At 38.7% G+C, this 16,419-nt stretch overlaps 1 protein-coding gene across 14 annotated transcripts in view; it reads right to left on the bottom strand.

Moving 5' to 3' along the window:
• Positions 1-16,419, bottom strand: part of REPS2 (RALBP1 associated Eps domain containing 2) — a 274,803-nt gene that overhangs the window by 133,368 nt on the left and 125,016 nt on the right. For all 14 annotated transcript variants that reach the window (XM_057496022.1, XM_036912894.2, XM_036912895.2 and 11 more), the window contains exons 6-7: positions 12,485-12,623; positions 1,061-1,124 (exon numbers count right to left, since the gene is read on the bottom strand). In XM_057496022.1, the coding sequence (XP_057352005.1) occupies positions 1,061-1,124; positions 12,485-12,623 (203 nt within the window). The remainder of the gene's footprint in view (positions 1-1,060; positions 1,125-12,484; positions 12,624-16,419) is intronic.

The raw sequence follows: 16,419 nt of genomic DNA, 5'->3' as shown, positions 1-16,419 counted from the left end.
TACAGATTTCTGTGTGTTAATTTTGTATCCTGCAACTTTGCTGAATTCCAATATTAGTTCTAGTAGTTTTGCAGTGGAGTCTTTAGGGTTTTTTATGTACAATATCATGTCATCTGCAAATGATTAATTTTTCCCCTAGCTTTAAAATCTAATATAAGTCTTCTCGTAAAAAAAAAATATGCTAGAATATATTGCTGAAGAACATAAATTCAGCTCAGAATCACAGATACACTGGCATGAACAAGTATTACTAGAATAGTTTTTCCAACAAGATACACAAAGCATAATGAGCGATTTTTAAATCATACCATAAGTTTTATAAACCTTCATGAAAAAAGTTTTACATAAATATTCTAATGTTTTCCTTATATATTTATAGCACCATGGACCCCCACCCAGACTTGAGAAATAATAGCCCACACACAGCCAGGACTCTAGAGGCACCAAGCGTTTTCATAAACACAAATAAGGACATCTGGACTATCCCGGAACAGCCCTTCTGGAGCCAGGGTGGTGGCTGGCTCAGCAGCAAGGTGCAGGGCACGCCACAGCTGCAAGTCTGAACTAGGGCCCAGATGATAAACATCAGTCAAGTTTATGAAGCTCAGAGGCAGCTAGAATAGTCAAATTTTAACTTAATTCTAAAACATCTGTGGACATTCCTTTTACCTGGCCTCATAAAATATTGTGAAGAATAGCTTTTCAAGGTCCTCTGGTTAATTGCATCACATTAAGTAGAAATATTTGAAAATAAAATACACAAGATGGGAATTTTCATATGCCCACAAAACTGTTTAGACTGAAAAGGGAAGTAGATGAGGGTAATGATTAGGAATTACTTTTTAAATAATAACAGTTATAGTACATAGTATGTGCCAGACACTATTCATTATGCTTTTCATTTAATTAAGTTATTCAATCTTCCCAGCAAAAAAAAATCTAAGTTCTATTCACTCTCTTAGTCTGTTAAAAAAAATTCAAATGATAAGACTTTTAAAATTCAAAAGTAGGAACTAAGGAACACGTATGTTTGACACTATGTGGTATTAAGTGAACTTACCATATGTAAGAGAGTTCTGGAATGGAAAGCTTTGATTTGGTGAAGAAGTTCTTTGCCACAGAACCTGTCAAGAGCCATTTGTTCAAATAAATCATTAATTACTTATCTAGAGCAGCTTTTATATTTATTAGTAAATAAATCATCATTTTTTCATTCAGCAATCCCTCCCACAGAACCATAAACATGACATTAAAGCAACTATGAATCATATGGCTAAAAAACAACATATGAACAGCTTTTAAAATAATATATAAATTAGAATAGGCTAAAAGCAGCAAAGACATAATACTATGACCTGCAAATTATATAAATTAATTCTTATTTTTCCAAAAATCTGCAAAATTTCACTAAAATTTCAAAAGACAAATTCAAAATTATTAAAGTAAAAATCTGTCAAGAACTTTTAATAAAAGTGAGAAAGTAATACACAATCATAAAGTAAAAAAAAAGGAAATTAACACCATTAACCTCATCATACAGAGATCAGAGATCTTGGGAAAGGGTTTTGGTGAGATTTAAGATCTCTTGGTGACTCTTGGAGAACCTTATCCAGGAACCTCTTGCTACTTTCTATACTCATTTTTTACTAACTTATTTAGTCATTCTTTACTTATTTCTTTACTCAAATTTACTAATATTAATTGAAATCAGGTAATCATTCCATTTTACACGTTCCATAGCTGCAAGTTAGAGCTGCCCTTAAAATGTTAGACCCCATCCTTACTGAGATTGAAGTTCTGATGCTTTCAACTCTCAAAATAGTTTCACAATTCAAAAGCCTGAATTTTAACACAAAGAATTGTCAAATCAAAGTCCCAAGATCTATTTAAACAAAGTCAAAAATCTTTCCTTGGAATTATAAGTCTTCTAAATTGCCTTAAAACAACACATTATAATGAACCCTAAAGACTTATTTTCCTTGGATAGATTAAGGATCAAAGGCAATCTGCTCTATAAACCAATGAGCCTTCTCTCCAAAAGCATCCTGGAAATAATGCTGATAAATGATGTTGGCCATCAATGCAGCTACCTTGTCAAACATTTCTCAGAAATGCCTTAAAAACCTATTTAAAAACTATTTTATAGATATAAAGACATTTCCACTCTTCTCATTCTTTTTCTCCCTTGATACCCTTCAAATCACACTAGTCCCATAACCCACAACTTGAGACCTCATCTTGACTTCAGACAATAGAGACTGCTGTACCATGGCATCCCAGAGAAGTCAGGTAGCCCAGCCGTCAAGTTCACTTGTACCCTGGCTGCCACCCACCAGAGGGGGCAGCTGATAAGCCCAAGTGCTCCCCACTTAGTGGTGCCAGAAGTTCAAACAAAGACCTGCAACCCTCACCCCAGGGCCACCCCCAGCCAACCTAGAAACCCCAAGCCAGCCTCCTTTCCTTCCTTCTCTCCAGCCATTTTCAGATCTGCTAGGAAACCACAGGTGGGGAGGAAGAGGGAGAGGTGAGGCTTAAAAGCTGCCAGCAATCAAGCATCAAAACATGGATTCAGACTTTCTATTGGAAGGAGTCTCTCAACCTTGTAAACTATAGCTACACACAGCATTGACATGTCAGTGATAAAATGTTAACACACTTAATAGATACAGATCTTTAAAAAATAAAGAACAGTAATGCAATATAAAAATGAGGAGAGTTATGAAGGTTCATAGAAATAGATGCAACCAACCTTTAATCATATTTTTAAAAGATTCAACCTTGTTCATAAGAGATCTGTAAATTAAAACCACACAAGCATAACAGCCTATCAGAAGGGGGAAAATAGAAGTTAACATATTCTAATAACAAGAATGTGGGGAAACAGGCATCTCACACAATGCTGGTGGGATGACAAAATATCATAACTCCAATGAAGGAAGGTTTTGCAATATCTAGCAAAATCACATTATCCAAAGATACTCTGACAAAAGGATAAAATGACTTGTGAAAAGGCTATTCACAATAGAAATATATGCATTAGAAAAACACTAGAAATGATTCAAGTAGGGAACTGCCTGAATAAATGATTGCACATTTACCCTTACGAGTAGTATAAAAGTATAAAAGGGAACACGAAATATCTCCACATGCAACTATGTAGTAGTCACCTGGATATATTATGAAGTGAAAAAAAAAAGATGGAGAAAGATATAAATAGGAAGCAACCATTTATCTAGGAAAGGACAAAGATAAGAATACACACACATACACACATAGTTACTTTTATTTTTAAAAACAGACAAACCATAAAACAGACAGTTACCTATAGGGGCAAGGAAGGAACAGGGTAGTAGGAAAAGAGAGAATGGCTAGCTTTCTTTGTGACTGGGATTGTATTATAGACTCAATTTTAGAACCACAAAAATATTTTATATAAGTATAAAATTAAATTTTAAAACTATAATCCCTAAAAATTAAAATCAAAGCAAATAAAATTGAAAAGAACAATGTCAGAGAACTCCTGATTTCAAAACTTACTACCATAATCAAAACACCATGGTACTGCCATTGGGCTAGACATATAGATCAGTGGAACAGAATTAACATCCACAAATAAGCCGTCACATTTACAGTCAATTCAATTTTGACAACAATGCTGAAAAGAATAGTTTTTTAAAAAATGATGCTGGGGGATGGATTAAATATGGCTGCATGAGACATGAGACAGAAACCTTCTCTCAAAACCACATATAATATGAAAATATAACACATACATCATACCTGAAAGAGCAACAGGAAAGAAGGCTGCAGCAGGCTCTCTACACATGGGGAAACCAGCAGACCTCAAAGAAAAGGGTAACACACGAAAGCCATGATTCGGAGGGACACAAGACCTTCCCCCACCACTGGCGGGAGGAAGAGAAATGGAGTGGGGAAGGGGTGGGGGCCTAGGAGTGCTGAACACCCAGACCTGGAGATCTGCTTTGGGAGCATGAACCTACATTACATAGTGCTCTGGAGATCAGTGGGGTTGGAAAGCTAAGACAGGTGGAATACTTGGACAGACTGAGATTCCAGCCACTTATGGAAAAGAGGGATCCACATCCAGCCGCGCTGGGACAAAAGAAAGGTGGGCAGTCTGAGAGACTTCCTAACAGCAAGAGGTTGGCTAAAGGGGCAAAGATTGCACAGAGCTGCTGCTCAATAGAAATGATAGGTGGACAAAATTGTCTGAGAGCACTCTGCCCAGCAGATTGGGAACTTTCAGCAGTATCAGGCGCTACATCCCCCTGGATGGCTACACAGCTACAAGGGCCCCCACCAAGACATGCACCCTGCTTTGCATTCCACTCAGCCAGCAGCAGCTCACAAAACAGCTGCCCACACCACTGCACCAGGCCAACTAGAGGACGGCCCCACATATAGCAGGTACAAATGCAAACCATTGAGGCTTCTCCCTGGGTGCTCAGGCCACTGGCCCTGGCAGTGGAGGCAGGCACTGCAGGAAGGAAGCAGGAAAGAGCCTTTTTCCTCTCAATGGGCACCAGCACCGCTCGCCTGTGACCCCCACCATCACTCGAGGGGCTGAGCAGCTCCAGAGAGTAGAGTTTCTGGGCACTAGAGGGCGCCGCCTACAAATAAGAGACGTCAAAGGAACCTGGTTCAAACCAAAATCCCACAAACACCAGAAAGAGGACCAAGTGAAACTGAACTCATCAGTCTTCCAGGAAGAGATTTTAAAATAAAAATCATAAGCATGCTCAGGGAGCTACAGAAAAACGTTCAAGAACTCTGGAAGTCAGGAATGAGATAAAAACACTGAAGAATTCAGTATCTGAAAAGAAACATACAATGGAAGGATTTAAAAGCAGATTAGATGAAATAGAGGAGACGGCAAATGAAAAAGAAACTAGAGAACAGGAATACAAAGCATCTGAGGCACAAATAGAAAAAAGAATCCCTAGGAATGAAAGAATATTGAGAGAACTGTGTGAACAATCCAAACGGGAAAACTTTCACATTATAAGGGTACCAAAAGAACAGAGAGAAAAAGGGATAAGAAGTGTCTTTGAGGAGGTAATTGCTGTAAACTTTTCAAATCTGGGGAAAGAGATAGTCTCTCAGACCATGGAGGTGCACAGATCTCCCCACACAAGGGACCCAAGGAAGACAACACCAAGACATATAGTAATTAAAATGGCAAAGATCAAGGATAAGGACACACTATTAAAGGCTGCCAGAGAGAGAAAAAAGATCACATACAAAGGAAAATCCATCATGCTATCATAAGACTTCTCAACAGAAACCTTACAGGCAAGAAGGGAGTAGCGTGATATATTTAATGCAATGAAGCTGAAGGGCCTCAAACCAACAATACTCTATATGGCAAGGTTATCATTTAAATTGGAAGGAGGGATTAAACAATTTTCAGATAAGTAAAAGCTAAGAGAATTTACCTCCCACAAACCGTCTCTACAGTGTATTTTGGAGGCACTGCTACAGATGGAAATTTTCCAAAGGTTAAATAGCTGTCACCAGAGGTAATAAAACCACAGTAAAGAAAGTAGAACAGTTAATTACTAAGGAAATGCAAAATTAAATCAACTACACCCAAAGTAAGTCAAGGGATAGACAAAGAGTACAGAATATGATACTTAATATATAAAGAATGGAGGAGGAAGAAAAAGAAAAAAAAAGAACCTTTAGATTTTGTTCATAATAGCATACTAAATGAGTTAAGTTAAACTCTTAGATAGTAAGGGAATTAAACTGGAACCTTTAGTAACCAAGAATCTAAACCCTGCAATGGCAATAAATGCATAACTATCGATAATCACCCTCAATGTAAATGGTCTGAATGCACCATTCAAAAGACATTGAGTCACTGAATGGATAAAAAACAGTACTCAACTATATACTGCCTACAAGAGACTCACTTCAAACCCAAAGACATACAAAGACTAAAAGTGAAGGGATGGAAAAAGATATTTCATGCAACTAATAGGGAGAAAAAAGCAAGAGTTGTAATACTTCTATCAGACAAAATGGACTTCAAAACAAAGAAAGTCAAAAGAGACAAAGAAGGACATTACATAATGATAAAGGGGTCAGTCCAACAATAGGATAGAACCATTATAAATCTCTATGCATCCAACATAGGAGCACCTACATATGTGAAAATAATTCTAACAGAATTAAAGGGGGAAATAGAATGCAATGCATTCATTTTAGGAGACTTCAACACACCACTCACTCCAAAGGACCAATCAACCAGTGAGAAAATAACTAAGGAGACAGAGGCACTGAAAAACATTAGAACATATCAACCTAACAGACATCTACAGAACACTACAGCGAAAAGCAGTAGGATACAAATTCTTCTCAAGTGCACATGGAACATTTTCAAGAATAGATCATATTCTAGGCCATAAGAAGAGACTAAGTAAATTAAAAAATATTGAAATTGTACCAACCAGCTTCACATACCACAAAGGCATGAAACTAGAAATAAATTACACAAAGAAAATGAAAAAGCCTGCAAACACATGGAGGCTTAACAACATGCTCCTAAATAATCAATGCATGAATGAGCAAATAAAAACAGTGGTCAAGATATATGTGGAGAAAAATGACAACAATAACTCAACAACACAAAATCTGTGGGACACAGGGAAGGCCATGCTAAGAGGGAAGCATATTACAATACAGGCATACCTCAGGAAAGAAGAACAATCCTATATGAAAAGTCTAAACTCACAACTAACGAAATTAGAAAAAGAAGAACAAATGAGGTCCAAAGTCAGTAGAAGGAAGAACATAATAAAGACTAGAGCAGACATTATTTATTTCTATAAATAAATTTCAATAGAAAGAATCAATGAAAGCAGGAGCTGGTTCTTCGAGAAAATAAACAAAATACATAAACCCCTAGCCAGACTTATCAAGAAAAAAAGAGAGTCTACACACATAAACAGAATTAGAAATGAGAAAGGAAAAATCACTACAGACACCACAGAAATACAAAGAATTATTAGAGAATACTATGGAAAATTATATGCTCACCAATTGGATAGTCTAGACGAAATGGACAACTTTCTAGAAAAAAACAACATTCCAAGGCTGACCCAGGAAAAAACAGAAAATCTGAAAAGACCAATTACCAGCAATGAAATTGAATTGGTAATCAAAAAACGACCTACAAAAAACACTCCTGGACCAGATGGCTTTACCACTGAATTTTATCAAACATTTAGTGAAGACCTAATACCCATCCTCCTTAAAGTTTTCCAAAAAGTAGAAGAGGAGGGAATACTCCCAAACTCATTTTATGAGGCCAGCATCACTCTAAAACCAGACAAAGACACCACAGAAAAAGATAATTGCAGACCAATATCCCTGATGAAAAAAGATGCAAAAAATTAGCAAATCGAATTCAAAAATACATCAAAAAGATCATCCATCACAATCCAGTAGGATTTATTCCAGGGATGCAAGGATGGTACAATATTAGAAAATCCATCAACATCATCCACCACATCAACAAAAAGAAGGACAAAAACCACATGATCAATTCTATAGATGCCGAAAAAGCATTTGTCAAAATTCAACAACCATTCACAATAAATAATCTCAACAAAATGGGTATAGAGGGCAAGTACCGCGACATAATAAAGGCTATATATGACAAACCCACAGCCAACATCATACTTAACAGCAAGAAGCTGAAAGCCTTTCCTTTAAGATTGGGAACAAGACAAGGATGCCCACTCTCCCCACTTTCATTCAACATAGTTCTAGAGGTCCTAGCCATGGCAATCAGACAACACAAAGAAATAAAATTCATCCAGACTGGTAAGAAAGAAGTTAAACTGTCCCTGTTTGCAAATGACATGATATTGTAAATAGAAAACTCTAAAGAATCCACCCCAAAACTACTAGAACTAATAACTGTATTCAGCAAAGTTGCAGGATACAAAATCAATACACAGAACTCTGTTGCATTCCTATATACTAATGGTGAACTAGCAGAAAGAGAAATCAAGAAAACAACTCCATTCACAATTGCATCAAAAAGAATAACATACCTGGGAATAAAACCTAACCAAGGAAATGAAAGACCTATACCCTGAAAACTACAAGACACCCATGAGAGAAATTAAAGAAGATATTGATAAATGGAAATACATCCATTCTCATGGATAGGAAGAATTAATATTGTCAAAATGACCATCATGCCTAAAGCAATCTATAGACTCAATGCAATCCCTATCAAAATACCGACAGCATTCTTCAACAAGCTAGAGCAAATAGTTCTAAAATTCATACGGAACTACAAAAGACCCCAAATAGTCAAAGCAATCTTGAGAAGGAAGAAAAAAGTTGGGGGCATTACGCACCCTGACTTCAAGTGCTACTACAAAGCCACAGTAATCAAGACAATTTGATACTGGCACAAGAACAGACCCATAGAACAGTGGAATGGAATACAGAGCCCAGATAGAAGCCCAAGCATATATAGTCAATTAATATACAATAAAGGAGCCATGGATATACAAGGGGAAATGACAGCCTCCTCAACAACTGGTATTGGCAAAACTGGACAGCTACATGTTAGAGAGTGAAACTGGATTATTGTCTAACTCCACACACAAAAGTAAACTCGAAATGGATCAAAGACCTGAATGTAAGTCATGAAACCACAAAATGCTTAGAAGACAATATAGGCAAAAATCTCCTGAATATAAACATGAGCAAATTTTTCCTGAACGCATCTCCTCGGGCAAGGAAAACAAAAGCAAAAAGAACACATGGGACTACACCAAGTTAAAAAGTTTCCATACAGCAAAGGACACCATCAGCAGAACAGAAAGGTATCCTACAGTATGGGAGAATATATGTGTAAATGACATATCTGACAAGGGGTTAACATGCAAAATATATAAGGAACTCACAGGCCTCAACACCCAAAAACCAAATAACCCTAATAAAAAATGGGTGGAGTATAAGAACAGACAATTCTCCATAGAAGGAATTCAGATGGCCAACAGACACATGAAAAGATGCTCTACATAGCTAATCATCAGAGAAATGCAAATTAAAACCAAAACCACAATGAGATATCACCTCACACCAGTTAGGATGGCCAACATCCAAAAGACAAAGAACAACAAATGTTGGGGAGGATGTGGAGAAAAGGGAACCCTCCTACACTGCTGGTAGGAATGTAAATTAGTTCAACCATTGTGGAAAGCAGTATGGAGGTTCCTCAAAAAGCTCAAAATAGAAATACCATTTGACCCAGGAATTCCACTCCTAGGAATTTACCCTAAGAATGCAGCAGCCCAGTTTGAAAAAGACATATGCACCCCTATGTTTATCGCAGTACTATTTACAATAGCCAAGAAATGGAAGCAACCTAAGTGTCCATCAGTAGATGAATGGATAAAGAAGATGTGGTACACATACACAATGGAATATTATTCAGCCATAAGAAGAAAACAAATCCTAACCATTTGCAACAACATGGATGGAGCTAGAGGGGATTATGCTCAGTGAAATAAGCCAGGCAGAGAAAGAGAAATACCAAATGATTTCACTCATCTGTGGAGTATAAGAACAAAGAAAAAAACTGAAGGAACAAACAGCAGCAGACTCACAGAACCCAAGAATGGACTACCACTTACCAAAGGGAAAGGAACTGGGGAGAATGGGTTGAAGGAAGGCACAAGGGGGAAAAAGGGGCATTACAATTAGCAGACATAATGTAGGGGGGGCACGGGGAGGGCTGTGCAACACAGAGAAGACAAGTAGTGATTCTATAGCATCTTACTGTGCTGATGGACAGTGACTGTAATGGGGTATGTGGTGGGGGCTTGATGATGGGGGGAGTCTAGTAACCATAATGTTGCTCATGTAATTGTATATTAATGATACCAAAATAAAATAGGAAAAAAAAGAAATGGCAAAGGATTTGAGTAGACATTTCTCAAATATAAACAAATGGCCAATGAGAACATTAGAATATGTTCAGTGTCATTATTCACCTGGGAAATGCTAATCATAACCACAAAGAGACACCACTTAACACCCACTAGGATAGCTATTATCAGAAGACAGTCAATAACAAGTGTTGACAAAGATGTAGAAATTGGAACCTTCATACCCTGCTGGTGGCAATATGAAATGGTGTAACCACTGTGGAAAACAGTTTGAATGGACCCCATATGACAGTTACCATATGATCCAGATAATATATCCAAGAGAAATAAAAACATACCTCCTCACAAAAACTTTCACACAAATGTTTACATCAGCATTATTCTTAATAGCCAAAAAGTGGAAACAACCCAAATGCCCATTAACTGATGAATAGATAAATGAAATGTGATATATCTATACAATGGAATTACTCAGCCATAAAAAGGAATGAAGTTCTGGTGTGTAGTACGACATGATGAACCTTAAAAACTTTATGCTACGTGAAAGAGGTCCAACACAAAAGACCACACATTATAAGATTTCATTCATAAGAAAGGCCCTATTTGAATAGGCAAATCTATATAGAGCAAAAGTAGTTTAGTGATTACCCACGGATGGGAGGTAAGATAAACAGGAATGGGGACTAATTGTTAATAAGTAGGTGGTTTATACTGGGGGGGTAATGAAAGTGTTCTAAATTTAGATTATGAATATAATTATGAATATACTCTGTGAATATGTTAAAACCACTGAATTTTATGGTTTGAACAGGTCAATTTTATGGTGTGTGAATATCTCAATAAACATGTTTTTAAAAGAAGACATCACCTAATGGCAACATATGAAATTCCTCTTGACTCTGATCAAGCTAAACTGTTTTTTAAAAGGCATTTGCAAGAAAGACAAGAAATAACAAATGCTGGCGAGGATGCAGAGAAATGGGAACCCTCTGCACTGTTGGCGGGAATGTAAATTGGTGCAACCATTGTGGAAAGCCATATGGAGTTTCCTCAAAAAACTAAAAAACAGAAATAATATTTGACCCAGTAATTCCACTCCTAAGAATTTATTCGAAGAAAACAAGATCTCTGATTCAAAAAGACATATGTATCCCTATGTTTATCACTGCTCTATTTGTAATAACCAAGACATGGAAGCACTTAAGTGACCAGCAACAGACGAAGCGATAAAGAAGGTGTGGTACATATACACAATGGAATACTATTCAGCCATAAAAAGAAATCTTCCCATTTGCAACAACATGGATGGAGCTAGAGGGTATTATGCTCAGTGAAATAAGCCAGGCAGAGAAAGACAAATACCAAATGATTTTACTCATTTGTGGAGTGCAAAAACAGAAGGAACAAAATAGCAGTAGGCTCAAAGACACTGAGAGAAGACTAGTGGTTACTAAGGGAGACGGGTTGGAGAAAAGGGGAGGAGAGGGAAGGAGATAAAGGGGAACAATAATTGGCCATTACAATATAGGTTGGTCAAGGGAGCAGTAGTAGTACAGCACTGAAAATACAGTGAATGATTCTGTGACATCTTACTATGTTGATAGTGACCACACTAGAGGGGGTGCGGATTTAATAATACGGGTAACTATTGAACCACTGTGTTGTATATTTGAAAGCAACGTGGGATTGTACATCAATGACACTTCAATTTTTTAAAAGGCATTTGTGAGACAATCAGGGAAATTTGAACCACCAGTCAGAAAATGATGTCTGTATTTATGCAAATATATTTTAATTACCTTATTTCACAAGAGAAAATTAGTCTTATTTCCACACCTTAATGTGTCAGTTACAATTATCAAGAACATATTGTTATTCTTCAAAATTGAAGTATAAAAAGAAAGTTTTATGAACTTTTCTTCCAGATTCTACTATTTCATTGCTTAGTCTTCAGCCCCATAAAATGTAGGCACACAATTAAATCAATTCCTCTTGGTTTGAATTTTACATGAGAACTCAACAGGAACACATATTTCTGAAAGCAAACCAAAAGAAACGACATGTGGACATAAAAATGCTGGCCAATTTTCTTCCCATATTTTAATTTCCTTCAGAAAAAACAGAGGAGAAAGACAAGAGCCAAACAAAAGGAGCATGAATTTGCACTAAGTCATTAATACATAAGACCTGTGACACCAACTCTCTAGAAAGTTATTTTGTACCCTTACTTTAACACTAATATAATGAATAAACAAAGATGCTGTCTTGGTCACACTCTTATTTCAAAAACTGGTTCAGCTACTGAGGCACAGGGTCTGGATCAGGTTCCCCCAAATTCCCATTTAATCCCTTTGAAACTGAAACAGTTTCCCAAATGTCATTGTTAAGTGTTTTTCTGCATGGTTTATAATTGGTAAGAAGTCAATCTTAGAGGAAAAGAAACTGAAATCAGAGATGGCTGTTGCATTCATTCACTTCTCAAGAAAAAAATGTACTGTTATTTATGTGAGCCAATGATCACGTTCTTACCCATCAGACTTCATTACCTGAAATGAAGGAACTTGGATCAGGCTGCAGGAATCGGAACTGATTGACATAGTACTCTCGCTGCTCTTCGGTTATCCTCCAGGGTTCATCCGGGTAATTACTGTTGTTATCCTGTGGTTCTCTCTCCACTGAAAAGGACTTTAAAAATAAAGCAAATTATCAGAAAATCTGTCCTTAATGAGATGACAGAAATTTTAAACACCAATAAGTTATCATGCATTATAATACTTTTTTACTCAAGGGAACAAATTTAAACATCTTGTAACTAGAATGTAAACTTCTAAAAGGCAGACATCATGCTTTATACTTTTTTTGCATTCTACAAACTTGTTAACAGAACTGGACATGAAATATTGAACACTTGGTGAATGACTAAAGTTTTTCTAATGTGATGAAGGCTGGGTAAAAAGACAATAATTCTTATCTTCGAATATTCATATTTTGATGCTTTCAGATGAGCTGAGTAGATAGTAGAATAATCTAGATTCTTTTTAAACCATAAAAGAAAAATCTAGAAAGGCTATAACCACATCACCTTTCTTCCTGAGGCATTCCGATTGTATAAATCTAGAAGTCAAAAGTTCCACCTCCCCAGGTGCTACTTGCGTGGCAAGTCAGGATTACAGAACCTCTCATTCCACATCTGTGAACTGGGGATAACACTTGGTAACAGAGCTGGGTAGAGTAGCAGCTCGCATGGTACCTCAACAAACAGGGTAACAAGGGGTGCAACAGACCTGCCACTAGGGGTCGTGCAAGCCAAATTTGAGGATTTAAGGATACAAAGAACCAGACAAGCAGCGCAGGAGGAAACAAAGCTCTGCAAGGCAGCGTGGAAAGAAGCACAAAGGGTGAGTCTAGGCAGAAGAGTCCAGGGCTTTGTTCCAACTTGCCCTTCTACCCTAAGGCTAAGGAGCAACTTGCCAAGGGCCATCTTCTTGAAACCCAGAGGTGAACACAAAGAACAAGAGCGTTTAGGACAGTAAACTAGGATAAAGAAAGGGAGAGGTATTACTGCTAATAAGCCATCAAGTTGCCTGCTTCCAAACACACTATCAAGGAATTAATCATTAGGAGGGCATCCTACTCATATTTCTAGAAAAGACAGACCATCTCCTCCCCCTTCCTCTACCAACACACCCACCCCATTGTAGGAAGTAATTCTTCCCAGGTCACTCAGGTCTCCTCGGACTGCATTCAAAGAATAAACAGAACTAAAAAATTTTGAACTGTCATATAACCTCGAGATGTCCCTCTTTGAAATTTTCATACTAGGTGAGTTTCCATTAAATGTGAATCAACCCATTTTTAAATGTCCCGGAAAAGTACTATCCTTTAGTTAATACCTTCAATTCATAGTGTTTTGAAATTTACAAAGCATTTCCCAAGCTTTAGCTCATCTGAGCATCCTAGAGTGTTTGAGAAGTAGACATTGCAGGTAGTAGTATCCTTTTCCCAGGTGAGAAAGTGGAGGCGCAGAGATCCTAAGAAGGGACTGGCCCCATATCCTTCAATGAACCCCTGCAGCCAGCAAATAACTGCCCTCTTTATCATCTATTGTTCAAAGCCAGGATCTTGCACATCAGGTTTTATTATATCAGGCTGCATCCATCTGAACTGTTTTTCAGAAACCCCTTATCATTCTGGTAATAAACAATATAAAGAAAGCAAGGAAGGTCAGAAGTCACTCTGGGCACCCAATGGGCCACTCAACTTTCCAAAATGCTCCCACCACATTCCAGGGCCAAATTCAAATGCTCCAGCAACACTTTCTGAACAAGCCCAGATGTTTGACCAGGTTCCGGGACAAAGGATGTCACCCAGGGAAGAGGATGTCAGAGTGACATGGATAGGTTCCCAGCCAGACTATATGTGTAGAGTTCACAGAAGCACTGACCTCCCAGTCAGCACTGACAGAAACAGCTGGAGTAAAGGAGCCTAAAAGGCAGGGCATGGGCAGGACAGACAAGAATAGATGTTTATGAGTGAACCATTACACGAGCTGAGACGGTTCACAAAGCCAGTCGGACAAAGGTGGAAAGCTCTGTCCCAATGCTGCCTTCTGAATCAAGATGCTGAAATCTCCACACTGGGTGTTGGCTTCTGCCTGGAACTGAAGCTGCCACATCCAGTTGTTGTTAATGTCAACTCATGTTTGCTCTTTCTCTAATTCCATAACCATGTGCTCCTTCTATTTCCTCGCCCACATTACCTCACTCCTGAGTAACACCACTGGCCTCTTAATCAGGTCTCGAGTTTACTCTGACACAGGAATCAGAAATGACAGGAGAAAGTGATTGATTCCTCTGCTTAAAAGCATACAAAGATGACCTGTTAACCTAAGAAAAAAATCCACTTCCTCCAACTGGCCTTTAAGGCCCTTAAAATCTAGCCTCCACCACGTTCACTCTCAGCAGGCTTCGGATTGCACACATGCTCACTCTTCATGGGTCGAATTTGTGTCTTCTTCCTGGAACACCCTTCCTCTGATCCCAGCCTGCTCAAATCCTACATATTACTCAAGTCCCATTTCTTCAAAGGCTCCCCAGTGTACCTGCCAGGCCCACAGTCACTGCAGATGGCCTTGCCCATTCCCCAGCTCTTCTCCACAGGGGTGCCTGGCAGCCATGTGTGTACCACAAGACCCACTTCACACCTGGTCTCACCCAATTGAGTTCAATCATGGATGGGGATGGGGACACAGTTTTGGCCTGTGGGATGCTCTGGCATAGAAAGCTCTTCTGTAGCAAGAACAACTTAGGCCAGATGTTCCTTCTTGGGAGTGTGAATAAGAAATATGAAGATGAATAAGTAGAGAAAGCAGACCCTGAACAGATGCACAGCAGGGCTATGATGGAGAGTGAGGGACAGATGAGATTGAACACCATGAAGGACCCAGAACCAAGCATAAGCAGAACCTGTGAGGTAAAGAAGCACTGAAAGAGTAGGGAGTGAGGACAGCTGTAGACAGTGAAGGTAAGCAGACAGTGAAGCAAACTCAAAGCACTTAGGGCACCTTAATGTAGTACAAGCACTCATAACCAAGAACTCCCACTCCTCAGGGCCACTTGGACACTCCTTGTCTCTCCTTCCTTGGATTCCCATTAGAACCCCAATTCCTCATCCTTCTGAAAAAAAGGAGATGGCAAGGAGAATTCCTTCTCCCCAAAACTAAAGAGGCCTTACAACAAAGAGAGGGTACATGACCACTGTGCACCCCGTACCTAGTGTGGTCCTCACACTGGCTTGCACTGAATGTGTTAACCCACCCCATCACTTTCCCCTTGCTCCTCACTGCATGCTTTTAATTGATTTAATAAACCAAGTAATTTGAGCATCTTAAAAAATATGAATCCTTATTATAAGTATCACACAGTTTAAACACTTCAGGTGCTCTTGAATATCATCACTCAGGTTTCAACCTAGAGGGCCAGAACAATATCATACTGTCCTTTCTTCGACATATAGTCCCTAGCAGGTTGTCTTGCCAATGGGTTTCAGCCCCAGGCAAGTTCACTATGGATTCAATGTGACCAAAGGAATGACAATAGAACATCCTTGGGATGAAAGGGTTATACCCAACTAGAATCCCATTCACTCCGAGCAAGTCTGCATATAACAAGCCGGTCTCTGCCCCTGGACCTCTCTGCCTGCACAGCTGTCCCAGTCTCTGTCCTCGGCGCTGCCACCACTTCAGCCTCTGCTCTCCTGCAGCCTTGCAGCCATGCCACCGTGTTGCCAAGACAACTGGCCAGGGCTCTTTATATAGACTCAATAACAACAGGTTGCCCACACATGTGTAGTGAGCTAGCCAATCAGGGCCAGGTGAGAATCCTGGCCACAGGAACCTTCATTTTATCCACACACATACATCATAGACACTAAAAAAGTAGTGTGGGGTCCACTTATTAAAGGGTTCTACTAAGTTCATGGG

The sequence above is a fragment of the Manis pentadactyla genome, chromosome X (genome assembly GCF_030020395.1).
Source record: "Manis pentadactyla isolate mManPen7 chromosome X, mManPen7.hap1, whole genome shotgun sequence".
Lineage (NCBI taxonomy): Eukaryota > Metazoa > Chordata > Mammalia > Pholidota > Manidae > Manis > Manis pentadactyla.
The sequence above is the reverse complement of the archived record's forward strand: the minus strand, read 5'-3'. Positions and strand labels throughout refer to the sequence as shown.